General features: G+C 52.9%; 1 protein-coding gene across 3 annotated transcripts; it reads left to right on the top strand.

The window, feature by feature from the left end:
* The first annotated feature begins 420 nt into the window (after positions 1–420).
* Positions 421–24,858, top strand: SLC37A2 (solute carrier family 37 member 2). Of its 3 annotated transcripts, XM_029956888.1 has the most exons (18): positions 421–848; positions 13,296–13,377; positions 13,861–13,954; positions 14,086–14,164; positions 15,857–15,992; positions 16,365–16,441; positions 17,230–17,396; positions 17,997–18,040; positions 18,340–18,492; positions 18,831–18,921; positions 20,301–20,363; positions 20,684–20,769; positions 21,280–21,328; positions 21,531–21,604; positions 21,876–21,954; positions 22,098–22,195; positions 22,479–22,543; positions 24,262–24,362. In XM_029956888.1, exons 1-18 carry the CDS (start codon positions 790–792, stop codon positions 24,275–24,277), a joined length of 1,512 nt encoding a protein of 503 aa, XP_029812748.1. In that variant the 5' UTR covers positions 421–789; the 3' UTR covers positions 24,278–24,362. The 3 variants fall into 3 exon arrangements, with proteins under 3 accessions (XP_029812748.1, XP_029812747.1, XP_029812749.1); XM_029956887.1 differs by lacking the exon at positions 21,876–21,954 and having other exon boundaries at positions 422–848; positions 24,262–24,858; XM_029956889.1 differs by lacking the exons at positions 421–848; positions 16,365–16,441; positions 21,876–21,954 and having other exon boundaries at positions 24,262–24,858.
* Positions 24,859–26,415: the final 1,557 nt, after the last annotated feature.

The following is a 26,415-nucleotide window of genomic DNA, read 5'->3' as shown; positions in this document are numbered from 1 at the left end:
AGATGGCGACATACCCTGGAAATCTTCAAGCCTGAAGAGCGCTTTTAAGGGCACAGAATTCTGTGCCCCGTCATTGCTAACCCTATCCCTCCGGAAGGGAGAGCAGGAATATCCCTACTGGAGTGCGTGGAAGGCCAGTCTTTCTGGGAAGGGGGAACGGTAGAATCCCGTCTGGCTCCATACACAGCCTGGGCCCTGAATGGGCCAGCAAGCCCCTGCCAGGCCTGGGAGATAAATCGGGGCCAACATTGTAACTCCCTGTAAAACCTCCTCTGCTCTAAGGGCGCGCCCACACTCAGGTCGCTGTAATGCTGGGGACCACCGGGTGTCGGGTCAGTACTGGTTTCCCAGCGTGCCTCAGTTTCCCGCTGTATGTCAGGAGCCACTTCCCAGGATAGAAGGGCGCCTCCGGGGCAGGCTGCGGGCGGAGGCGAGGTCGCGTACTGCTGACTAGTCTGGGCTCGCCGCTTTCGGTGCCCAGGCGGGAAGTGCGCAGAAAGTGCCAGGCAGAAGGAGGAGCCCCTAGAAGCTCCGAGGGCCGTCGGACCCTAGCTGGGAGACCGAGCGCGAGAGAATGCAGGTGATAGAGGTCGGCCGGGCCGGGTGCTCGCCGTCCGACCCCGAGGGCCTTCAGGTGCAAGGGGGCGGGGGCTGCAGGCGGCCGGCCGCCGAGCCGGGGCGGGCCGGGCCGCGGGGCATTTAAACCCGGCCGACTGCCAGCGACGGACGCGCGCCCCACTCTGTCCCCTCCTTCGGCCACTCTCTCCGCCTCGGATACCGGCCGGCGCGATGCGGTCTTCCTTGGCTCCGGGCGTCTGGTTCCTCCGCGCCTTCTCCAGGGACAGCTGGTGAGCGGGGCCGGGGCGGGGGGCGCGCCGCCCGGAGCAGCTGCCTGTGCCCGGGCCGGGCAGGCCGCACACCCACTCTGGGCTGGCTTGCTGGGGAACGCAGGCCGGGGCGTGTTGGGGTTTTGGGTGTCCCTTTTGTTTTCTCCTACTCCTTGAATAACACAAAAGCCACAACTAAGAGGTCCTGGGACCTCACCTTGGGGATGGGGTGTCCAGGCCCCAAGGGACATACCGGCGGAGGGCACACCTCTCCATCTCAGCTGTCCCTTAGCACCCCAACATGAGTGCGGGGCTTCCGCAGTAGCTTTCCTCCTGACCAAGTAGGGGGAGGCTGTGGAGGCCACAACACATTGGGGTGTGGGGTGGAGTGGAGGGCTTTCAGCCCCCTCTTCATCAGAGGCCACCACCGGGGTGGTGTGGGGAGTCTGCACAGTGTTTTTTTAAACATTGGGTTAGTTGCCATCATTTACAAATGGTAAAATTTGACATACCCAGATTTTTGGCTTCTCTCGAAAAATAGACATCAGGCCTAAATTCTCAGATTGTATTACTAGGGGTTGCGGACTACCTTTAGAGAGCACCGGCGCTCTTAAGATGACCGACTTATTTCCAGTTTTGGAAAACCCTACATCCCCAGCTCCCACAGTCCTGGGCAAATTGGGATGGTTGATCACCCCCAGGGCTTTCCACTCCGTGACTGCCTTCCACCGGGACAGTCCTTATCACTTTTTCACTCATTTACATTATGTATTTGATGTTCCTTGAGTTTGGGACCTTGAAAGATATTTTTCATAAAAAAGATGAAAACAGGACTCTGATAGGGTATAAAAATGAACGTGTGTTAAAGATTTTATTTTTCTCATAGTGAGGGAGCCAGAAGATGTTATGATCAGTTAAGAGAAAGTTCAGGAAGAGGGGAATAGGGAGTTAGTGTTTGATGGGTATGGAGTTTCAGCTTGGGAAGATGAAAAGAAAGTTCTGGGGATGGACGGTGGGGATGGTTGCACAGCAATGTGAACGGACTTAATGCCACTGAACTGTACACTTAAAAATGGTAAATTTCATGTTATGTGTATTCTACCACAATTTAAAAAAAAAAATCCAGCGGCACCAGGGTGGCTCAGTCAGTTAAGCATCTGACTCTTGATTTTGGCTCAGGTCATGATCTCATGGTTTGGTTTGTGAGTTTGAGCCCCAAGTTGGGCCCTGACCTGACAGCACAGAGCCTGCTTGGGATTCTGTCTCCCTCTCTTTCTGCCCCTCCCATGTGAGCTCTCTCTCTCTTTCTCAAAATAAAATTACCTTAAAAAAAAAATCCAAAGGGCACACCCATTTAAAAATCAGAAGTTTTGAGGCAAACTTTTTTCCCACAGGTTGGGAGGGTGGAAAGACTATTGAGACGGTCATTTCATACACATAGTTTGTATGACTTATCAGTTACCTACCACTTCAAAGAATTATAGCCCAAAGCCAATGAAAGGCTAGATAGAATTCAATACTTGGAAGGGTGTCCTGTAGATAATGCAGAGTTTTCCAGTGAAACATGTTTTTTCCTACAGTTTCCCCTGCTTTGATCAAAAGTAGTCTCAAAGATTATTGTTGATTACAAAATAAACTTGATCTCATTACAATCAATCTGATTATGTATATAGGTGCAACAATCGTGTTAATCTATTATTAGACCTCATTAAGTTTCCTTTGCTGGAAGTTCTCAGAAGGAATCTTAGATTGGACTTTTAAAAGCCTCTACCTATCTATCTATCTATCTATCTATCTATCTATCTATCTCTTTATTTACTGTTTTGAGATTGGGAAGTCAAGACAAGACACTGGTCTTTACACTAGGTTTTGCCTGCTGTACCTATAAGTTTGGGCAAATTCCTCTTAACTCGAAGCCCCCAAAATATCCTAAGGCTCCAGGGCCTGCCAGGAGATAGCCTTCCTTATTTGCCTGTAAGAGAACACAGTAAGTCAGGTTTCTTGGGAGGGTTTTATTAGTATTGGCTCCATGTAGTCAGCCTTAGTTCCTTAAAAGGGGCTGGTTATATCGGATTAAATGATTATCATTGTCAAATATGATAGTCCAGGCCAAGCCTTGGTTATATAATTAATTTTTCTAATTACATCCTGGTTTAAAAAAAAAAAAGACAGGGGCACCTGGGTGGCTCAGTAGGTTAAGCATCCAACTCTTGATTTCAGTTTAGGTCATGATCTCACGGTTCGTGAGGCCGAGCTCGCACTGGGCTCTGCGCTGCCAGTATGGCGTCTGTTTGGAATTCTCTCTCTCTCCCTCTGTCTCTGCCCGTGCCCTGTTCATGTTCTCTATCTCAAGATAAATAAATAAACTTTAAAAATTAAATTAAAATAAAAAAATTTTAAAGGATAAATTCTGATTGAACTTTTGCTAATAGCCGTATTGCTATGAAAAGCAGGAAGACTCAAAATTTTCTGAATTTCGGGGTCATGGTGGTCAGGTAGGGAGAATAAGATACCTGCAAGTGTTTCATCTCAGTTTACACAAACAGAATGTACTAATGTGTTATGGGTTACCAGTAGCTGAAAAAGAACTAGCGAGGGCTTCCTTACATATCATCAAACACTGTAACATTAAGAATATTCCAGACATACATGACAGCCATCCCTTATCGGTTCATTTAGGGCTGTCTGATTAAGTCTTGTTCCACTGAATCTCAGGTTAGCAATCTCATAGACCTATCTGCTTCCTCGCTAGGGTTCTGGGACGCTGACTCTGTCCACTAGTATGTTCTTAGAGATGTGTGAGCAGTGCCATGAGAAGCCTGTACTCAAGAAAAAGTGCCCGGTGCAGTGTTTTTTCTGAAATAGTTAGTTCTTCATTGGTAAAGATAAAACTTTTGGCTTATAGCCGACTGAAGAGCCTTTAGGAAGCAGCAGAATGAAACAAAAACTTGTCTGTAGGTTACAGAGACCTAAAAAGGTATGAATTAACTTATTACGATAATTTTCAAATGTGAACAACTTGATGAGAAATCATGACAAGAATAATGCAGCTAACCAGGAAATTTGGTTGTTCCTGAGATAAGTAAAGCAAAATAGTCCATTAAACATCTAGACAATGTCTTAAAAACATAGTAAGGTAAATTCAAAGAAGATGGTGAACACTGCATCTGATTTATAAAAATGAATGAACACAGTTTTTATAGAGGAAAAAAATCTTGAGATAGTTAAACATCCTGAGACATAATTTATAGAATATACCAAGGATATACCAAGGATATCAACTAAAGAGATTCAGTAAGTCTGGAGTAAGACCTGCGCATCCATGTTTTGTTTATTTAAGTAATCTCTATGCCCAGCATGGGATTTGAACTTACGGCCCTGAGATCAGGAGTTGCATGCTCTTCCAACTGAGCTGGCCAGCTGCCCCTTCACATCTGTATTTTAATAAAGCACCACAGGAAAGTCTGATGTGCATCGAGTTGAAAATCACAGACCTAGAAGATGTTAATTTCAAGTTAAAGTAGACTGCAGCCCAGGTAACATTTTAAATCATAATGGAAATCATGACTGGTCACACCATATTGTGATCATTAGGCAAAGCACCACCGGGGTGCTGATGTCTGGCCGCAGATCGTGGGCCCAGAGGGCACTGAGAGATCTGTAGAAACTTCTCATACAGCATGTAATTTGCAAAATATTTATGTAAATAATAACCTGTTACCTTGAGAAATTTAACCTAGAGGAGGCTGAGTCTCTTCTGATTTCACAGGTATTTCCACGCAGTTGGTCAGTAGCAACATACCCAATAAACCTAATTATTTGTAGCACCTCTCTTTTTAAAACGTGAAAAAAACAAATCTTTGTGATCTTCCAGGGGCCCTCTTAGACATCTCAGAGATAGGTTTAGGGATAAAAGATACTCAGAAATTTTGCTTTTATTTCACGTGTAGGACTTGATTTGGGGAAGGCAAAAATCAAAAGTTGTTAGGACATTTGAATGCGTATCACAAGTGCCTAAGAAACAGTCCTTGTCTACCCATTTGAAAGTGACATTAACACATGAAAAACAACGCAGGCAACATTGTAAGGAAACTTAAGTTACTTCCTAAGTGGGAAATCTTTGTTTTGAAAGGTATGGAAGGTTATTCTGTGAAGACACAGAATTTTTGCCAGATATCTAGGCAGATTACACAGGAGGTAAGAGATTAGCATTTTACAACCTCTCTTTAAGAGCAAACCAATAACCAATATTCAAGAAAATTTTGTCATTTTAACAGACAGAAAACCAAGTTCTACTTTGGACATATTTGATATTAAAAGAACCACAGCCTCTTTTTGAAAATAATATGAATAAAATAAAAACCGTGCCAGCTTTTAACAAAATTTTAACATAATCACTTATTTTCAGACTCATCATTTGCACATACTATAATCCAAGGCAAGTCAAATTCTCTTTTCACAAACCTACCCATTTATCTAGTCAGATTTTGTCTCTCATCGTCCTTTCTTATTCTGGAATGACCAGTCATTTTACTTTTGGATAAAACTTCCTTTTTATTCTTCTTAATCAACAAAAATACATCTCATCACTGTATATGCCAAATTGTACCTATCTGCCACTGTTGTTTCTAACAGAGTTTCATTCATATATATTAACGATATCCTTAAACCAAATAACTTGTATTTTAGAGGAAATGAAGGTTGGGAGGGTAGATAACGGTAAACAGCCTGTCCACACCAGCATTTAAAACATTTTTAAATGTTTATTTTTTTCTGAGACAGCCAGACAGACAACGTGAGTGGGGGAGGGGCAAAGAGGGAGACACAGACTCCAAAGCAGGCTCAGCTGACAGCTCGGAGCCTGATGCAGGGCTCGAACTCATGAACTGTGGGATCATGACCTGGGCTGAATTTGGATGCTTAGCTGACTGAGCCACCGAGATGCCCCCATACCAGCAGTTTAGAAGAGCCCATGAGTACACATAACACAGCTTTATACAACCACATGTGTCATTTACATACTTTTGAAAGTGTTACTCCAACTATGTCCTATGTTCTCCAACATCTCCCAGATTTAAGATGGATTTGGATTGAATTTGTGTGCCTTGTGCAGTTGACTTCTCTAAACCTTGGTTTCCTCATCAGTAAAAAACAGGTGACCTTTTTTTAAATGTTTCTTTTATTTTTGAGACAGAGGGGGAGAGGACGTGCCAGGGGTGGCGGGGGCAGAGAGAGAGAGGGAGACAGAGAACCCCATGGAGGCTCCGTGCTGTCAGTGCAGAACCTGACATGGGGCTTAAACTTAGGAACTGTGGGATCACAACCTGAGCCGAAATGGAGTCAACGCTTTAACCGACGGAGCCACCCAGGCGTCCCCCAACCAAGTGGGCTCCTGAGGATAATCATGATGTGTGAAAATATTTGACTTCCGCTGGCTGATGAAGGGCACTCAGTGAGTGTTCTTTTACTTCTTTCCTGATGAGTGTAGGCTTGGACTCCTATCAAACACCAAACAGTAATGTAGTTCCTGCGAGAGGAACACTGTTATTTTGAACTCTGAGGCCCACAGTGATGAAGACATAGTCCTGCCTTCCTGGGACTAAGGACAAACTGGCGAGAGGATGCGTGCTGTTCCCAGACTTAATGCTTTCACAGGTCCCGGAGGAGGGCGTCTTAACTAAGCAGGAGTGAAGAAAGCCGACCTAGCCAGACTTCCCTCGATGAGGACACCAGAGTGTGGATTGGCTCTGAGCTTTGGGTACCTTGTCTTTGAAGTGAGGGTGCTAGTAATGCCTACCTCACAAGACTGTCGTGAGGAGTAAGTGAGGTACAGTGTATAAAGTACTCAGACCAGTTCCAGGCACCTGTTAAACACTGGCTCTACATTAATTATTGACTATTATTCTCACTTTTTCTACTACTTTGTGCCAGACATTGTTTATTTGTAGTTCACTGCCAGGTGATGATTTGCTTCGCCACCCAACCTATGGGTATAAGGAGGCACAGAGAAGTTACGTTCTTGTCTGACCCCACGTAGCTGGGATGTGACTGGGCTGGAGTTTGCATCCAGCTCGGCCAGACTCCCCAGCCCCGGTCTTTCTGCAGTCCTCCGAGTGAGAGCGGGGGAGGGGAAAGAGTGCAGGGCCCTTTGGCCTCACACAAATCACTTAATTCCTTTAAAGGCTCCTGGTCCTTGTCCACAAAATGGAAATGACAATGTGCCTGTACCGTGGGGCTTTGGGGAGGTTACATGAGAAGACATTTAAAGCACTTAGCCCAGTGCCAGGCATACATTTAGTCCGTGGTCATTGCTAAGTGCTTGGGCAGTTCTGTGGAGAGAGAGGGATTGACCCAGCCTCATCGGGAGGGAAAGGTAGCATTGGACTTGGTGGGTCTGGAGGTTTACAGAGCAGAGGCCACGGAACCAGCAAAGGCCCCGAAGTGGAGACAGCCAGTCTACCCAGGACTAACTAGGTGGACCTGCAGCAGCAGAGGCGGAGGGGGCGGAGGGAGCAGTCCCTCGAGAGGAGGCCGAGAGGGACAGGCAACCGGAAGTGTACAAGCAAAGTCAGAGACGGAGAAGTTTCTGCCCAGGAAGCTGATAGGACTGCCCTTCCCCCTCTGTGTCAGGATGGGTGGACAGTTCGTTCATGGCTGAGAGTCATCCCAGCCCTGGACTGGGCTGCTGCCCTGCCTTCTGAGCTAGCGTCTGCGTGGGCATGTCTGGGGGCAGCTGGCAACGTGGGCACCTTACCAGAGATGACTGTGGCTGGTGCTTAGGGGCCCATTTCCTGGGGCCCTGTGACGAGGAGCTGCTCAGGACAAGGAGAAGAGAAGTCTGTGGGAGGAGGATGCGCTGGATGAGCAGGAACAGGGAGGAGGAATGCTTCAGGCAGGCAGGAAGTGGGGAGCTGTGAACTCCCACGCCACTGTTTTCCCCACACCCTAACCTTGCCGTGTGAGCTGGAGAGGCCGAGGCTGCCTGGTGGCTGCAGCTCTACTAAGTGGCTCTCATGCCGGAGATTCCACACTTAGTAGACACATGAGACATTCGAATGCATCCCAAGAACCCGCTGTACGCCAGATGCTTCCACATCCATTACATCTCACTTAATCCTGTAACAGTCTTGTGTGCAGGAGTTTATTATCTTATTTAAAGAAGATCACACTGAGGGTTAGAGAGTTAAACAACTTGCCCAAGGCCACAGCGAGCAGCAGGACTCAGCCTCTTTGGGTCTAAGTCTGACGTTCTTTTCCCTGTTCCATCATGGCCTCAGGTGAGGGGCCTCAGATGCTGCCTAAATAGCACTGTCTTTGATTTTTCTGGTAACTGCAAAAAAGTGCTTGGGAAAGGCAGCAGAAAGGGCTCTTTTTTTCTTTAATTAATGTTTGTTTATCTTTGAGAGAGAGAGACAGAGAACAAATGGGGGAAGGGCAGAGAGAGAGAGGGAGACACAGAATCGGAAACAGGTTCCAGGCTCTGAACTATCAGCAGAGCCCAATGTGGAGCTCGAATTCAGGAATGGTGAGATCAAGACCTAGGCTGAAGTCGGATGCTTGACTGCCGGAGCCACCCAGGCACCCCCAGAAAGGGCTCCTTAAAATGAGTTGTGGTGGTAATGGACTGCTCTCGAAAGGAATTGGAGATCCGGGAGGAGAAACCGGAGGGAAAATTATTATTCCTGCACTCATGCCCTGGGGCCCCTCAGGGTCAGAGCTGGCTGAGAGCATATGACCCTGTGGTGGTCCCCCCCCGCCCCCCCGCACCACCACTCGTGATTGCTACCTTCTGCTTCCTCTTCCTCCCTACTGTTTCCTCTTTCCCTTCTTACTGAGCAGATTGGTACCTCCCTGGCTTCGGGTGGGGGCTGTCTGACCTAGAGCCCATGAACTGGTCTGGAATGGTCTGTCAAGGCCTTATTTCTTCCAGTCAAACTGTACCGAGCACTGAGGGCAGAGTGGAGCTGTCCCAAAGTAACAACAGAATTGAGGGCAGACATCAGGGGTAGAGTTCCCGAAGTCCACCACTCCCCCATCTGGCTGTCCCTGAGTTGGTGTGTGGGTTGTGGGGCGGGGATGGAGGTGGGCATGGGCAGTACCGCTGCTCTCCTTTTGGCCTCTGACTCAGACCTCCTGTCCTGGATCCTTCATGCTCCGGAGAGGGATGGATGAGGCTAGGTCTGTAGAGAATCTTGAGAGGAAGATTGCCAGGCAGGACTGTAGCTCCACCACCATCGGCACATCTCCATCTGTTCTGTCTGCATAGCATTGGCCACCTCTTCCAAACCCAACTCTCCCCACTCTTACAGAGTTTTCCACTTGCCTAAACAAAACATCATGCTTAAAGCCTTGTCTTTTCCTTCTGTTTGTTCCCTTACAGAGCTTCCTCTCAAAGCTTTCCTCTTTCCTAAAAGTGATCATTATCTTAGCTCTTCATTTAGCCTATAAAGTCTTGGGCCTCTTGTGGCTACTTGCCAATGGCTGGAAAGGACCTTGGGACCAAGCCCTGAGTCAGGTTGATCTCTCAGAGCAAGCTGCTGAGACCCAGCTGGAGGAAGGGTAGCAAGTAGAGGATCCCTTGGGTTGACTTTCTGCCCCCAAGAGGGCTTTGTGCCCTCAGTCCTGACAGGCCCTCCCAGACATGGCCTGTTCTTGTCCCATCCTGTGTGCTGGGAGACCTGGCTCAGGGCTCTGCCCCATGCTGTCTGTTCCGGGCTGGCCTCCCCTACTGGGATGTCTCCCAGTGGCCGTGGAGGATGCGGCAGGGGGTGGGGTGGCAGCGCTCGGTGGGGTGGCAGCACTCTTGCCATCAGCCTGGTTCTTACTGTTCTCAGCGTCTATCCTTTACAGATCTGCTGAGTCCCAGAACAGGCACATCCGAGGACAGGCCACCGAGTCCATTTCCTCAGGGCAAGTGCCAAGCTCACCTGCAGCCACAGCCCACCCGCCTGTCACATGGCTTCCTGAGCAGCCCTAGACCCTGACTAGCAGCCCCTGACTGAGGCAGGGGGAGGTAGGGAATGGTTAATGAGCGACTAGCCTTACAGGGCTGTGGGGTAGCAATGTGGCTGCAAAGCAAGGAGGCAGGATGCATGTACTGGGGGGTGACTGGGTAGCTACTGGGAAAGGGCGCCTCCTCTCCACCATCTCCCAAGGCCAACACCCCATTACTGTGCAGTTTCTTGGGGGGTTTTGTTGTTGCTGTTGTACTGGTGGTGGTAATCGGTCCTTTGGGGGTTTTGTTTGTTTTTAACTCCTTGCTGCTTTGGGACGCATTGTTCCTTGTCCTTACCTCAGAAGAAGTCCTAGTGCAAAGTCTTGATAAGGTCAGTAGTTGGACTGTCAGCTAATAGTTCAGAGATAGCTCGTTAGCCTCTCCATCTAGCCCCATCACTGAGTGTCCAGTATTGGGTAGGGGAGGTGGGACTCTGCAAAGTGCCACTTTTTGCTAACAAGGACTTAGAAGGTGGCGGACAGCCAGCCTCACCTGGAACAGTACAGGGCCCTCACCGTGCCTGGCCTGTTTTCCCAGGCTGGCCTGCCACCTGGGCTGCCATCCGTCCCCTCGGAGCCCCCCCCACCCCCCACCCCGGGCCAGCTGTGTGTATTTCCCTGCTCCCTTCCTGGGGCCTCTTGATTCTGCAGAAAGGGCTCAAGAGAAGAGAAGTGAAACTTGTGGTTCTTCATGCCCAGGAGCCCATCAGCTATCTTTCCTGTGAGAGACCATGAGTTTGGCGGCCTTCGGATCAGCCTAGCTCAGCCCTTCACCCGATCCACGACCCTAGTCCCCTTTGAACTGCTGCGCACCTTGACCTTTTCCCAGAATAGCTGCTAAGGCAGAATGGAATGGAAAGGGGCCTGTGGAATGGAAGGCAGACTGGGCTAGCAGATGCTCTGCCCACATAGCCAGGAGATTCTGAGCTCATCCACTGCCTATTTGGGGTCCAGGGAGGAAGCCCCAGGGGGTGCCCATGCCGGGTCTGGCATCACAGGATGTTTGAGGACTCCTGCCCCCCACCCCCAGAATCAGGCCCCCTCTGCTCTCTTGGGTCTCAGGTTTTCTACTGGAGGTTGGGGTCAGAGCTGGGAGAAAGGGCAGGCCAGACCCCTGGAGGAGGGCAGGGCTGGAATCTCACAGAGGAGGATACCAGTGTGGGCTGCTGCGGGTCCCCCTGGTCTGCTCCCAAGGGAGCATGTGGGCAGGCCACCGCAGACCAGCGTCTCTGCTCCATCACATCGCAAGCTTGGAGTTGAAGCAGTGTGATGGTGGGCAGTGCGTGTGGGAGGAGCAGGGTGGCTGGGAACTGTGCCAGACCTCTGGTTCCCTCGCTGGCTCTGACCAGCTCCTGCGAAGGCTTCCCAGGGAACACCAGGCTCTGTAGCTGACAAAGGCCTTCCTCATGCTGGGCCTATCACAGGGCAACAGTCAGAGTCGGGAGCCTCAGTGGGGCTTCGGGGATCTTTCAGAGGCAGAGGAAATCTGATTCGTCTCCATAGTCGGTGGCTGTATCCATGTAGCAGTCAAGATAGGCTCAGCTGAGCCCTGGGGGTAGGGAGGGAGGAGGGGAGGGAGGGGAAGGCAGGGAGGGGGGTTCTTAAAGATGGCACAACAGGGACCTAGGGACTAGGGTGAGAGAAATGCTGTGTTCACCTGTCTTTGACATAGATGTCGTCGGTGCTATCATCCATGTGCAACTGATGAGGAAACCAGAGGGAGAAAAGACTTAGGAACTCGCATTTGGTTACACAGTGTATTAGAAGCATCGCTCAAAGCTTTTAGCTTTTTTCCTGGACCATGAAGCTTCCAGCCAGGGCACTGGACTGGTTATCTGTAGGGCTGTAGTTTTCTTTCATCCATTACTCTTTGAAGAAGGTCAGCTGAGCACCTACCCCCCCCCCCCAGATTCTATAAGTCCCTGAACTGGGAATTATGAAGCATATGCCGATTGATGGGACCTGGAAAACTGCTGCCACTAAGCCTTCCGATGTTAGTCACTGTGACAGTCATTTGGAGTAACCCCACATTCCCAGGCTCAAGTCCCTGAAGGACCTTTGTGATCTACCATCGGGAACTGGTAGCCAGAGGGACCTGTTTGTAGAGGAGCATAAAATCCAGGCTAACAAGTTGGAACTTCATTCTTAAAAGGATGGAGAGCCACTGAAAAAATGTTTAGCCAGGTAACAGAGCGGGTGCATGTGTAATTCCATTCTCTTCAGAAGATGCACTGTAAAAAAAAAAAGAAAAAAAAAAAAAGAAGATGCACTGTGAGGTAGTGGAGAGAATGGAGTCAGAGAACCCAGGTAGGAAGCTCAAGTTCAGGGTGAAGGAAGAAGGGGCCTGGGAGCCCAACCTAAATTCAGACTCTTCTGAAATTCCCTGTATTTCACAAGCAGTAGCCTTCATGACATGTTTGGGGGAAGTGAGTTTGGGGTTTGGAGGCAGATCCCTAAAGATGGCAGAGTAAACCTCTGGTGTCCTGCCCATTGGGTTCATGAAGCTGAGGGATGGGCCCTCCGGCCCTGCCCCACCCGTCTCTGTGAGATCGTGAATAAACCAAGGCTCTGGCTCTTTCCGAATGCCTGGCCTTTTTTCCTGGGTTGGGGGTCTGTTTTGAGGTCTGTTTTCCACATACTTCCTGGGTCCTGAGGCTGACTCAGCTCAGCTGACGCTCTGCTGGGGACGCAGACGCTGACTCAGGACATGGAGGCCCTTTCCCCAGACCCTCAGGAGAAGGGCAGTGGCCGGGCATATGGTGGAAACTTCGGCAGTGCCTGGCTGAGCTGTTCTTTCCATCCCAGTCTGGTCCTCAGGATGAGAAGTAGGGGTAGGAGAGTACGTGTGATATGTGAGCCACAGATGGAAAGAATGATCCTTCTGTCCAGTGGGATAAGACTAGACCGGGCCTGGGAAGAGGATGTGGATTCTATCACCAGATTTTCCATTGTTGGCTCCTGCCCTAACTGGACTGCAGCAGGTACTGCTCTGCTGCGTTCAAGGCTTGAGAGGAGCACTGAGCCCACCTTAGAGACAAACCCTGCTCCAGTGTCCACTTCCCACCTGCTCCCACTGTTTCTGATATTTTTATGAACAACAGTTCTACTTTCGCTGCCACTATGTCTCATACTGGCACACACAGAGGCATCCTGACCTTCATGAGGTTAAAGGACAATAGGGATGATGGGGAATGACAAGAGTTGGGGGTGGGGGAGGGACAGGCATGATTTGTGTCATCTAGGGTGCTGGTACTCAGCCAGCTCTGCTGCTTGCTGAGTGCCCTGGACTCTGGGCATCTGTTCCTACTCTCGCCTTGGCCTCTGTCCATGGAACTGTCTGGAGGGGAGCCTGAAGGTAGAGAGTTGGTGGTGCTGAGGCCCTGGGGTTGCCGGAGGGAGCCCGTGGGAGACTATATTGGAGCTTCCGATCAAGGCCAACTTCCTGCTAACCCAGATGCCTGCCTTTTCCTGCAGGTTCCGAGGCTTCATCCTGCTGCTCACCTTCTTTATTTATACCTGTTATCACATGTCCAGGAAGCCCATCAGTGTTGTCAAGGTGAGGCTGGCCTGGTGGTAAGGAAGAAGGCAGGAGATGCTGGGCCCCAGCAGAAATAAACTCTAGTAGAATGGTCTGGAACTTGGCCCCTAACCATCCTTATTCCCTTAACCATAGTCAGGAGGGGACCCCTTCAAATGGCCAAGCCCCATTCTCAGTAGTTGGTCTTCCCAGGGAACTTTCCCTGCGTGTTCCTTTTGACAGCAGTGTTGCTGGCTGTGGGTCAATGAGAGGGCAGGGACCCCGGGCTATTTGGGCTCTGCTCATAGATTCCCCTTGCCCTTCATTGAGGGTCTGATGTGGCCACTGGCCCCCATGACCAGTTCCTGCAGGAGGCCGTGGAGGAGAAAAGAGCATGGAGCCCAGTGGGGAGGTAGTGGTGCTGGTGTGGTTGGGGAGGGAGATTGCTTGCTCCTCTCCGGGCTGAGTGGGCTCTCAGCCTGGGAGAGGACCCCTGACCCGTGCATCCTATTGCCTCTTCAGAGCCGTCTGCACCAGAACTGCTCGGAGCTGATCAAGCCTGTTAACGACAGCCACAGTCTCAATGACACTACGTGGTGCGACTGGGCTCCATTTGGTAGGAACAGGGCGTGTTGCTCTTCCCCACTCCCCAGCTCCCCTCCCCAGGAAGAATTTGTTCAGGGCCAGAGAGGCCTTCTCACAGGGGCAGCCAAGCACCTACTTTCTGTCTCTGCCGTCTGTTTTCAGACAAGAATAACTACAAGGAGTTACTGGGGGCTGTGGACAACGCCTTCCTTGTGGCCTATGCCATCGGCATGTTTATCAGGTATGAGACTGGCAGAGCCCGTGACTGTCCCAGAGTCCGCGAGGATCAGAGCTGCTGCCTCCCCTTGGCTAACCTGCAGGCAGCGGGGTTGAAGTGAAAAAAGCCAATGGCTCCCTCAGGTGGAAATGAGACCAAGACTTGGGCACGTAGCACCAGCCCCTGGCCATTCTCGTTTCTTCACCAAGGTCACCCGGCCTCCTCCGTCACCTGGCAGACTCCCACTTTTAGTCGCTTCTTTTCCTGGAAAGTCTTTCCTGGGTGCTCCTTCTGAGGTTATGCTCTCAGATGACAGCGGTGGTGGTGGTGCGGCTGGACAAATACACCTTGTCTTGAACTGGGATCCTTCAAGGGCGGCCCTGGACATAGAGATGGCTAGCAAAACCACCGTCCTGTCCTGGGCCTAAATTAGCCCAGTGAGCATGGCTTTTACATAATAAGCCCAGTGTTTGTTGCAAGAGGCAAAGATGAACAAGGTAGGGTACTGCTTCCTGAGGCCTAATGGAGGTGCTCCACTCATCAGCAGCTGGTTACAAAGTGGTGTGGTGGCTGTATGATGGGGGTGGCGGCAGGCCACGCTGGGGCCCAGGGGTAGTCCCTTCATGTCGCCTAGGATCAGGGAAGAGGAGTGAGGGAAGGCTTCTGGGACGAGGTGATACTGGAACTGAGGAAGAGCAGTGGAGAAGTGGCTGGGGAGAAGGAAGAGCACAGGTAAAAAAAGGCAGGTGTGAACCAGGGCAATCTGGCTGGGGGTGCGCTCATAGCAGCTTTAAAAATAGAATGGAAAATTTGAAGTGGTTGTAGGACATGAGGCTGAAGAGCCAGGCTGCTGTGTGCCAGATGCAGGCACAGGACAGCCATGGTGGCTGGTCCCCAGGGGTGTGGTGGTCAGGTGTAGGCAGACATCTCAGACGGATCATTCTGGGTAGGATGGAAGATAGTGTTAAAGGAGGACAAGACCGAAGCCTGCTCACTCCTGCTAAGGAACAGATTTGACAGGGGCCCAGATGCGCTTTGAGAGGTTGAGTTAGAACAGCAGTAATAGAGATGAAGAGAGCTGACGCCCTGGGGAACAGTTTAAGAGGCAGGGTCTTGGAGACAAAATTGTGAGGCATGGGAGGGGAGGCAGGAAACAGCAAGCTCCATGGTCTCTGGCTGGAGGGGCTAAGGATGGGGGTACCATACTCACTCAGATGAGGGGTGCAGGCCAAGGGACTGAACGAGGAAGGAGGAGGGAGCATTCAGTCTTAGTGTTGAGTTGCAGACATTTGGGGGCACCCAAGTTAAGATGTCCAGAAGGCACCTGGGTGTGGTTCCGCAGGGGGAGAGATCAGGATGGAAAATATGTGGTTAGAACTATTTTTTATCTAGGTGGTAGTTAAAACCATAAAACTGGTGCAGGAAACTGCCCCCCCAGGGAAAGTAAATGTCCTGTGGTCAGCTGAGGGGAGCGAGGGGAGGAGGCCAAGGAGGCACTTCAAGGAGCATGTTCAACAGTGGCAGCCAGGCAGGGAAGTCCAATGAGTGGAGGCCCAAGAGCATCCCTGGCATGTGGCAGGCAACATGGAGGTCATTGGTGGCCACCCGGGTCAGTGCCATGTCTGTGGTGTGGCGAGGGAGGAAGTGGGTGGCAGCGTTGAAGAGTGTAGAGCAGAGGGTGATGATGAACCACAAATCCTACTCTCTCTTTTCCAGCGGGATTTTTGGGGAGCGGCTCCCCCTCCGTTATTACCTTTCGGCTGGAATGCTGCTCAGTGGCCTTTTCACCTCACTCTTTGGCCTGGGATATTTCTGGAACATCCACATGCTCTGGTACTTTGTGCTCATCCAGGTACACGCCTCCGTCTTACATTCAGTCCTCTGCTCGATCATGGGGAGGATCGCGGAGGCTGCTGGTCCTTCCCGGAGACCCCCAGATTGTGGCAGATTTGGGCTGGGAATAACTCCTTCCCAGCCCAGTGCTCCTCCGTTGAGCTTCGGGGTCCTACGGTCACACAGATCCTCCGAAAGTCTGCCCTGAGCACTGCCCCGCGGTCCCTGAGATGCCGGAGGGGCTCAGTCTGCAGGGAAGGATCTCAGGCCCCAGGAGAAACCAACCTGTGGCACTAGTGTGTGTGTGAGGGAAGGGGGCACTCACAGTGTGGGCCTCGGCCTGGGAGGGGTCAGGCCCAGCCTGTCCCACTTACTTCTGGTCTCCCTGCAGATCTGTAATGGGCTTGTCCAGACCACAGGCTGGCCCTCTGTGGTGACCTGCGTTGGCAACTGGTTCGGGAAGGGGAAGTGAGTGTGGCGAGGGAGGAGGGGTGGGGGTACCCCGGGAGGGCTGCCGGGGAGTGAGGAGGCCACTCTCGGCCTCTAGTATGATTTCAGGGTGAAGGCCTAGAAACTTGTGTTTGTCTTGCTGACTTTCACGTTGAGTCACGTGTAGTGACTAAAAAGCAGTACTGACTGGCTCATGGATAAGGTTTTAATCCATAAAGACAGACCTTAGTAAGGCCTTTTCCTCACAACAAATTTTCATTTTGCATGAAGACAAAAATTAAGCCTATTAAACCTTTATTAGTATTATTGTCACTATGATTTTGTACTTGAACTGGCATTTGTGCAAAAAAGAAAAAAAGTTGCTTTAGAGCAGAGTTTGTCCAGCTCAGCCTGACCAGCATTCGGGGCTGGATCACATTTGCTGTGGGGCCACCTCACACACTATGGGGTGTTCAGTAGCACCTACCTGCTAGGTGCCAGAACCCCCCTCCCCCCATCTCCCACCCCCAGGGCTGGGCCAGTGCAAAATCTCCAGACTTTGCCAATGTCCCCTGGAGGCAGAGTGGCCCTGGTGGAGGACCAGCGGCCATAGGATAAGGGGGTGAGCGTGGGGGGCTCTATCCTGTGTGCACTTCCCGGGTTGCCGGCAGAGGGGAGCAGGACCCCAGGCCTTGCTGTCACTTGCTTGACACCAGGCCAGCCTTCCTGTCCTCCCTGACTGGTTGTCTTTGGGCCTGGCGGCTGGAGGCAGCTAGCTTTTGAGTCTTCACCCCTTCCCTTCCCTGTCATGCCTCCCTCCCCTTCAGGCGGGGGCTCATCATGGGCATCTGGAACTCACACACATCTGTGGGCAACATCCTGGGCTCCCTGATCGCTGGCGTCTGGGTGAACGAGCAGTGGGGCCTGTCGTTCGTGGTGCCTGGCATCATCACGGCGGCCATGGGTGTCATCACCTTCCTCTTTCTCATCGAATGTGAGTGGACCCCTCCCTCCCCACAGGGCTAAGAACTGAGCCTCCCACTTCTCCTCTTGGGGTCTGAGAGCAGGCAACTGGCTCTAGGGGGAGGACTACTGGTCCTGGAGCCAGAGGACCTGTGGGTGGCCCAGGACAGACTACCTCTCTGGGCCTCCATTTTCTCCTTTGTTAAATAAGAAGAGCATCTAGTTCCCAGGGCCGGGGGTTGGTTCAGGTGTCAGTGAGACGTGCAGTTAGGCTGCATGGCCTGTAGTTGTGCCCGCAAGTGCCAGCCGACTCTGAAGCGTGAGCAGGGGAAGGTGGGGCTGAGGGGACACTCCCCATCCGCTGTCCTCTTCCCCATTCCCTGACGGCGTTCGGAGACAGAGCTAGACCAGCCAGCGTGGCCACTTTGTAGCAAGAGAGCAAAAGTCCACAAGGCAGTAGGACCCAGTCTGAGCCCAGCCCAGACACAGGTGGCTGTGAGGGAAGCCAGGCCTGGAAGATGTCTCCCCGGGCCCAGGGTCCAGGCTCTGTCATGCTGGGAAGTAGGCTGGCCACCTTAGGGAGTGGGGGTCTGGCCTGCCGGGAAGGTTCTTAGCAGGTTGTGTTTTTCAGACCCCGAAGATGTGGACTGCACACCTCCCCAGCACCACATGAATGTGAGCACTCCCAGCCCAACCCCTGCCTTGCCAGTCCATCCTCAGGGACAGGTCCCAGAGGAGACTAGGGAGTTGGAGGAGGGGCCCGTGCACCCATGGTAACCTCCTAGGCTCAGTGTCAGGCCCTCGGGTTGGCTCCCTGACACCCTGATTGGGGCTGGCTGGATGGTGGCTCAGTCCAGGAGAGGGGTGCATACCTTTTCCAGCCTGGGAACCCCTACCTCTCACATGCCTTATACCTCTGGCTGGTGGGAGGTGGTGCGTGGATGTGCCAACAGCAAGGGCTCATCTCCATTCAGGATGGGCTGGAAGAGAACCAGCACAGCCCTGAGGACCTTGCGAGTGGTCCCTACACTAACAAGGAGAGCAGCCTGGAGACGGCCGCCGGGTGCTCCAAGGAGCCAAGCGCTCAGCCTGCTGCCATCAGCTTCCTCGGGGCACTCCGGATCCCGGTGAGAAGCTTGTGGAATGGAGGGACATGGGGGACTCTCTCGAGTTCTCTGCTGGAGGTCAAGAGATGGGGGGATGCTCAGGGTGATCTATGGCTTCCAGAATTTCTACATGAGAGGCTTAGGGTGAGTAGCCAAGTTGGAGAGGGTAGTATGGGAGGCCTGCCTTGACAGGGCACTGGAACACAGGCACATTGCTTTCACTAAGATTGGAAGCATACTTGAGGCTGCTTTGTGGCCAGGTGGCGGCAGTGCGGGGGGTGCTGAGCCAGCTCCTGGGGCTACCCTGGGCCAGGGATCTCTTGTATCTCTTCCATCATGTCTTCTGTTATGCTCTCCAGGGTGTGGTCGAGTTTTCTTTGTGTCTGCTCTTTGCCAAGCTGGTCAGTTACACCTTCCTCTACTGGCTGCCCCTCTACATCTTCAATGTGGGTAAGTTCAAGGGGAACAAGAGGTGAGGATGGGGTCTCTGATGAGGCCAAGGCCATCTTTGGTAGGGAGAGGAAACCTGTCATGTGATGTACATGACTCCAGAGTACGGGCAGGATGTCTGCTGAACCTCTCGTAGGGCAAGAGGAGACTTTTAAAAAAATTTTGTTTAAGTAGGGAGTTAGACCTTGTACATGGCCTCAAAGACCCCCATTCCAGCCACCTTTCCTCCCCTGGACCTGAGTTGGAGGTTAGGAACTCCAAGTTTTGTTCTGTAACCCTGCCTAACATCTTTTCTAGCCTTAAGTAGAGGAGCATGCAGCTCAGGCCTGCTTGGCTCCCAGATGAGTAGGATGGATGGTGCTAGGAAAGGTGTGCCCATGACTGCCTCCCGCAACCCCAGGAAGAGGACCTAGTGAGCTACCCGTGCCTCCCCCCCCCCGCCCCCCACCTGCTCTCTTCTCCCCAGGGGCTGCCGGGAGCCTCCTGCAGTTGATGCCTTGTGTCCGGGTCAGCTGCACTGCCCTCCTTCTGGGCCCCCTCTCTCCTGCCTGCAGAGCTCTGCCAGGGAGGAGGCCCTCTGCCCCAGGGATGCACTGCTCCCTCCAAGCCCTGAGAGAGGGCCGCGGCTGCTTTACATGCGCTGTGCTTGCTTTGCATGGGATGCCGCAAGACCAGGTTCCGCAAGGCCAAATCCCAGCCCATATCTTGCCCAACAGCCCTGTCACAGGGCCCCTCTCAAAGACAGAGGAAGAGCGCCAGGGCGGCTCTGTGGACACTGTGACTCTTTGTTTTGTGGCCTTGATGCTGACTTCAGAGTATGAGTCAACCTCGAAGGTTAAGCTACAATTCAAGCTTCTAGACATTCCTTTTTCTAATACTAGGACAAGGGCTGGGACCTGAGGTCCCCATTTGCCTGTGAGTCTCCTTCCTGGCCCAGTTTATTAGCAGAGACCTCAAATGGGTGGGAAGGCTCCTGGAGAAGGCTGGTTATTCAGGAGCAGAGCAGGAATGTGGCTGGTTGAGCTGTGGCTCAGTGAGAGTTGTGTCCTCAGGGTAAAGGTGGCCCAGTGGGACAGGGTTCTTAGGGGCCAGAGCCCAGTGCTTTCAGGGGAAGGCTTTTCTGAGGGATCAAGGCCAACCTGCAGGGGGAGAAGGAATTACAGGATGGGGTGGAGGGTCAGAAAGGGGGTCCAGTCCCAAAGTGCTGCAGACTTACTTGCGACCCTGGCCAATGACTTCCCCATGGGTCCTCACTCCTTCATCTGAAAAAGGAGGTGGTGGGACCGGATCAGGCACTCTGTAGGGGTTTTATGGTGCTGGTGCTCCAGGACATTTGCTCTGAGCCCCCAGGTCTGACCACGTATTTCTGTTTTGCATAGCTCACTTCAGTGCCAAACAGGCTGGGGACCTGTCTACCCTCTTCGATGTTGGTGGCATCATAGGTGAGGCCCTGCCCTGTTCTGCCTCAGGCTGCATTCTCCTTTTCTCTTGTGTGGGTGCAGAAGGATGGGACAGGTCCAAAGCAATGTGACCTGGGCAGCTCCTGGCCTGCTGGGTGGCCCTAAGACAGTTGCCTCTTAAGTTTGATCTTCCCATAAGCAATGGATGCTAGAAGGGCTTCAGAGGGAGGAGCTCTGTTGGTTCTGGCTGCCCGTGCCCAGGCTAGCAGTGGGTAGAGGAAGGGGCCAAGCTTGGGGTCCCATGTGGTGGGGGGCCATGGCCATACCTGGGGCAGCAGCGTGTGAGTTGGTCTGTGTTCCAGGTGGCATCATGGCGGGGCTCATCTCCGACTACACCAACGGCAGGGCCACCACGTGCTGCGTCATGCTGATCTTGGCTGCCCCGATGGTGTGTATCACCCCAAGAGCGAAGTACACGTGCTCACAGGGACTCATGCGGGCTGTTGAAATGTGTGCACACCCAGGCATTTATGCACATGCCCGTCTCTGTGTGTGTGTGTGTACATCCCTGTGCACACCCAGGGGAGGACAAGCCAGGTGAGCACAGGAAAGAGGATTTGGACTGAGAATTTTGGAAAGGGATTAGCGATGATGTGGCCTTGGCAGAGAAGGAGGAGGCCAGCTGCTAAAGTTCTTGGCCAAGGAGAGTATAGGAAATTAAGGTTAGATATGAGAGAAACCTTTTTGAGAAGAGGGCAGCAGTCGATTACCATGTGTTAGACCCTCCATCCCTGGGACATTTAAAGACCCAGAGGTCTGGGTTTGAGAAGGAAAAGGAGTAAGGTGACCTCCGAGGTTCCCTGGCAGGAGAGGGTGTGCCAGACTTCTGGGCTCCATCAAACCCGGGCAGCCCATGGGGAAGCCAGGGCATGACTGTCTCTCCTCTCTCCCCTCCCAGATGTTCCTGTATAACTTCATTGGTCAGAATGGGATTATCAACTCCATAGGTGAGGGCGTGGATGCAAGTCCTGCCAGCCCACAGGAGAAGCATTGTCTGGGGCACCCCAGGAAGCTTGGGGGCATCAATGGGAGGCAAAGGGAAGTCGAGGTTCTCAGCCTGATGCCTGGAGGAGATGGTCTCACCTGCTTTGGGGCTGGGGCTGCTGGTGGCCCCTCATCCCTAACCAGCTGTCTCTGTTTCTGCCTCAGTAATGCTGATCATCTGTGGGGCCCTGGTCAATGGCCCTTATGCACTCATCACCACTGCAGTCTCTGCTGACCTGGTAAGGGGGCTCCCCTCTGGGGCCAGGGATGACTCTGGGAGCTCAGACAGGGCCTGGGGACTCCAGGTCCATTTCCCCACATCCCCACCCCCTCCCTGGGGCATATGAGATCCTCAAAGTCCTTCAGAATCCGCCATGGGCCCCAGCCTTTCCTCTCAACTCCAAGCCCCAGTTGCTACTTTTCTCCAAGTTAGTTAGCCCACTCCCAGCCCTGGTCGTGCCTGGTGCTGTCCCTCCATTTGGGCCTCCCCACTCTGTTCTCTCTCCCCAGGGAACTCACCAGAGCCTGAAAGGCAACGCGAAGGCACTTTCCACTGTCACGGCCATCATCGATGGCACTGGGTCCATAGGTCTGTGATTCTAGCTTTTGGCTCCTGGCAGTCGGGCCCTGAGCCTTGTCATTAGCACACTTCTTGGAACTCTGCCCTCAGGTGGGCAAGGAGGCTCAGGGCCCCTTGTTGGGTGCCCTCCTCTGACACTGTGTTCTTCGCAGGTGCGGCTCTGGGTCCCCTCCTGGCTGGCCTTATTTCCCCCACAGGCTGGAACAATGTCTTCTACATGCTCATCTCTGCCGACATTCTGGCCTGCTTGGTATGAGTTCTTGGGGTAGACAGATGGGTATTGGGGTGAATGTCCTGTCCTGCCAGGCTTGAACCTGGGAGTCCAAAGCACTGGCCACAAGGGGCTCTGGAACATGAGAACAGCTGCCTTTCATGCAGAGCCACTTTCCTCCCATGGGTGAGCCCCTGCCAGGTGAAACTGTGTGCCTGTGAACTTCCTTCCTGCCAACCCCCGATCCCATAGCACTGGGGACTAACCACGTGTTCATTGCTAACATTTCCCTCCCTTCCCTTGGGGCCTCGAACTCCCACAGCTCCTCTGCCGGTTGGTGTACAAAGAGATCCTCGCCTGGAAGTCATCCCTGGGCAGAGACAGAGGGTGAGTCCTCCAGACGGCTATAGCCCCTCCTCCCCAACCTCACCTCTTGTGGGCATTAAAACCAGTGCTCAGTTGCTCAGCACCCAGTCTGAGCCCACCTGCAGCCCAGAGTGGAGCCAGACCCTGGATGTGCTCCATGGCGCCCTCCCCATCCCCAATCCTGCTAATGTGTCCTCTGTTGTCCCCATATGTCTCCATAGCTCTAGTCTGGCCCTAACCCACCCGCGATAGTATTTTCCTCAAGTCCCATGACTTTTGTGAGTATTTTCTTCAAGTAGGTGACTAATGTGCCAGTAGAGTGGGGCCTGCATGCAAATCCTCTCTCCTCCACTGTGATTTTTCCAACTTTCTCTTTTTTCCTGGGGGCCAGCTCCAAAGACTATCTCCCGAGCAGAGCATGGTGCTTGGAACCTGTTTCCTAAGGGGCCTGAGCTGCCACAGAGGTTGCCAGACTCCTCTCCTTAGGGCTTTGGATGAACCCTGAGGACAGAGGCAGGATCCAGGGAAACCGTTTTCCCTCTGAGCTCGGCCTCTGAGCCGTCCATGCCTCCAGAAACCAAGAGCATCTGGCCCCTCTGCCTGGGGTGTGCAGAAAAAAGCAACTACCAATCAAAGCCTCTGGAAGAAAATTCCGATCAAGCCTTGGCCTGGGGTGTTCTCTGTGTACTGCCCAGTGGTGGTGGGTGTGGAGACTGCACAAATAGGCTAGTGGCTGAGCCAGAGCCCGCAAGAGGCTGGGCTGTGTGCTGGTGCTGTGGGTAATGCTCTCTCTGGCCTTTCTGGCTCTTCTTCTGGGCAGGAGGCTCTGGCTAATGAGGCACTGGCCGGAGCCATGGACCTGGTCCTGGATGGTAAATGTGTGGCTGAAGCCCCTGGGGTCATGGTGACCAGCACCGTATCTGAGGAAGCACTTCCCCTTAAGGATGGTGTCTTCCAGGTTCAGGGGGAGAGGAACTGAGAGCAGGAGGCCTGAGCAGAGTACCTGTGGGCCAGCCCTGGAGGAGAGGGCAGGGGGACCCATGCTCCTCCCATCCGCCTTCCCTGGGCCAGGCCTGAGGGGAGGCTGGGTGGGGAAAAAGGAAGCAGGAAAGAGGGCTGCATATTAGCTAAGCATCTGCTTTGTGCCTGGAACTGAGTCTGACTTCAGGCAGACCCACTTACCTCTCCACACCCAGGATAGGTTGGTTCTCTCGGCTCTAGATGAGAGGCTCAGAACTCATGGAATGTGCCTAAGGCCTTCCGCTGGCCCCAGCAGAGTCTGCTTTTCTCTATACTGCTGCCATCCTAGGCTGGGCCTTCTCTGCAGAAGGCCAGTGTGTGGGGGAACGGAGGGGCTTGCTAGGGCCCAGAACCAGAAATCCCAGGGCAATCCTGACTTCTCTGCTCACTTTAATTTATAAGACCTTGAGCCTCCACATCCTTCTGTGTATAACATGGAGGCGTGAATCCCTAAATACCCAAGTTTGATCAGAAGCTGAGATGAGACGGGGTGTGTGATACTCTTTGTAAAACTGTCTGATGTGGTACAAACGCTATAAGGTTTTCGCTGTTATCCTGGCTTGCTAGTTTCAGCTGAAGAGGTGAGAGGGAGCTCTAATAGGAGAGAATAGGGATGAGAGGTAATTATTAAGGGACCCTACAAACCTGCCTTCCCCACCCCACCATTGGCTTATTAACCTGTGCCTCACTTTCTCTTCCACTGCCTCTCTCTTCTGCAGGTATAAAGAAATATGAGGCCTTGATTAGAAGAGAAGCTTGGAGGGCCCCAGCTGATTCCCAAAGAGCTCTCCCCACACCCCCACTGGGGGCAAGACTATGGAAACCGCCACAGACGTGGCTGATGCAAGCCTCTTGACCTAACACCAGCCAGCCCACGGAGCTGCTAAGGGGCTAGATTTGCCACGGGAAGGGACCGCCAACACGAGGAATGGAGGACTCAAGGGCCCGCGCTCTGGAAGCCACCAGCAGAAGGGACGGGGATCAGAGCTGAGTGGTGTCTCCAGCTTGGTAAGGGGAGGATGTGCTCAGACTCTAGCTTGTTCAGATTCCAAGGCAGAAGACAGAGGCTTGACGTGGACCCAGGCCTGGCAAAGGTGTGTCTCCCCTTCCTGTGTTCAGTGTGAACCTCCATGATTGGCCTGTACCTGTCAGTGGATTTCTGATCCTGTTTCAGAGCTGCCCGGCCTCACTTCACTTCTTTGTCTACGAGCCGCTTTTCTCCTGTATTCCCCCATGTTGGAAGCTCTTCTCCCCTGCATTTGATCCTGTCTCTAACTCCTGACCTGAGTCAATTAAAGTGTTACTGCTATAACCTCCAGGGCCAGGACTAGGGAGACTCGAGGGAGGTGTTGATGGTGCAAAAGTTAGGGAGGCATCCCCCTTGGGCTTGGGCCTGGGCCTGTGCCACCCCTGAGAGTGAGGGCCTCCCTTGCCTCAGTCTCCTGCCAGCTCTCTGTGTCTCCAGGGGAAGAGCCAATATCAGCGCAGTGCTGGGGAGGGAGGGAGGCCTGAAGACACCAGCATGTGGATCAGGTACCATGACAACACAGTCCCAGTGGTGACGGCATGCTCACTACCTGCTAGCCTGACTCCAGGAACGGAGCAGATGGTGGACACAGAGCAAGGACTTCTGCCCGGATACAGGCACCAGCACGACAAGTCTAGCAGGAAAGAAGGCTGCCTGGTTCGGTTCAGCAGCTGTCACATGTGCAGATGCCTGGAGCTCTCTGCGGCCTGCCTTTCCCCCACCATGGTCCCCTGAGCTTATCCTGGCCTCCCCAAATCCTGGAGCGCTGCATGCCAGGCCGGCTCTTGGCATTTCTCCCTGACCTCTGGAGCCGCCCATCAGCACAGTTTGGATTCCTGTTGGCCGCTGTGCCCGCGCTCACCCTTGTTAGGGCCTGGTCCAGCCGCGTGGGTTGTTGGGGTCTTGGGACCACCGGTTTTGTGTGCTGGAGCTGCTTACAGCGGGCACTTCCGGGGTGCTCATGACAATGCTGATGACGCGCAGGGCAAACCGGGAGCCAGAGCCCTATACCAGGCACAGCCGTCACATTCACTGGAACACCTGGGCCAGTGCAACGCTGACACAGGTTGTACACACTACGCGGTGACACAGTGGTAAGCCTCCGCCGGCCGGCCGCTCACCCTAACTTGGAAAGCAGGAGCCAGTGAGGCACCTGGAGGTCCCCAGGAGCCCCAGGGCCAGGCCTTGCGTCTAGCATTCACGGATGCTTCTTTCAGAGCAGACACTAGATGGTGCCACCATCCCCCGGCAGAGCCGCTGCACACCCTTCCTGCTTCCCGTGGCCTGGCGGGAGCAGAGGGTGCTTCTTGGCCAACTTTCGGCCTTCTTTCCACCGCATCAGGTCGGGCTGGGAGGCCTGGGAGACTTCCTCTGGTGGTGGAGGACTTCCGCTTCCCTGGCCCCACCCACCGCTGACTACTTTTAAGCCTGTGTCCTCATTGAGAGAAAATTGTCCTACCCTCGCCTGTGTCGAGGGTGTGAAGGGAGACAAGTAGGAAACACACTCCCCACCCCCCAGGAGTCTGGGGAAGGGGTAAGCGGGAAATACGAAAACAATATGGGAAAGTCACTGGAGGTGGTGACGAGCCGAGAGGTCTGCAGGTGGGTGATCCCCGGGCAGGAGGACGAATGTGGAAGTCGTCAGAAGGAGGAATGCATGGGACCCGGGCAGGCGGTTAGCCTTTTTTTTTTTTTTCTTAACATTTATTTATTTTTGAGAGACAGAGCATGAGTGGGGGAGGAGCAGAGGGAGAAGGAAACACAGAATTGGAAGCAGGCTCCAGGCTCTGAGCTGTCAGTACAGAGCCCTATGCCGGGGTAGAACCTACAAACTGAGTCCGATACT

This window comes from Suricata suricatta, chromosome 11 (genome assembly GCF_006229205.1).
Source record: "Suricata suricatta isolate VVHF042 chromosome 11, meerkat_22Aug2017_6uvM2_HiC, whole genome shotgun sequence".
Classification (NCBI taxonomy): domain Eukaryota; kingdom Metazoa; phylum Chordata; class Mammalia; order Carnivora; family Herpestidae; genus Suricata; species Suricata suricatta.
Note: the sequence above shows the minus strand (reverse complement) of the source record. Positions and strands in the feature narration are given on the sequence as shown.

Bases quoted from the DNA above. Each gene is read 5' to 3' on its own strand.
- SLC37A2 (XM_029956887.1), top strand. From the start codon at position 790: ATGCGGTCTTCCTTGGCTCCGGGCGTCTGGTTCCTCCGCGCCTTCTCC. The intron at 15,993-16,364 runs GTACACGCCTCC...GTCTCCCTGCAG, and splicing joins GGTACTTTGTGCTCATCCAG to ATCTGTAATGGGCTTGTCCA. The intron at 18,041-18,339 runs GTGAGCACTCCC...ATCTCCATTCAG, and splicing joins CTCCCCAGCACCACATGAAT to GATGGGCTGGAAGAGAACCA.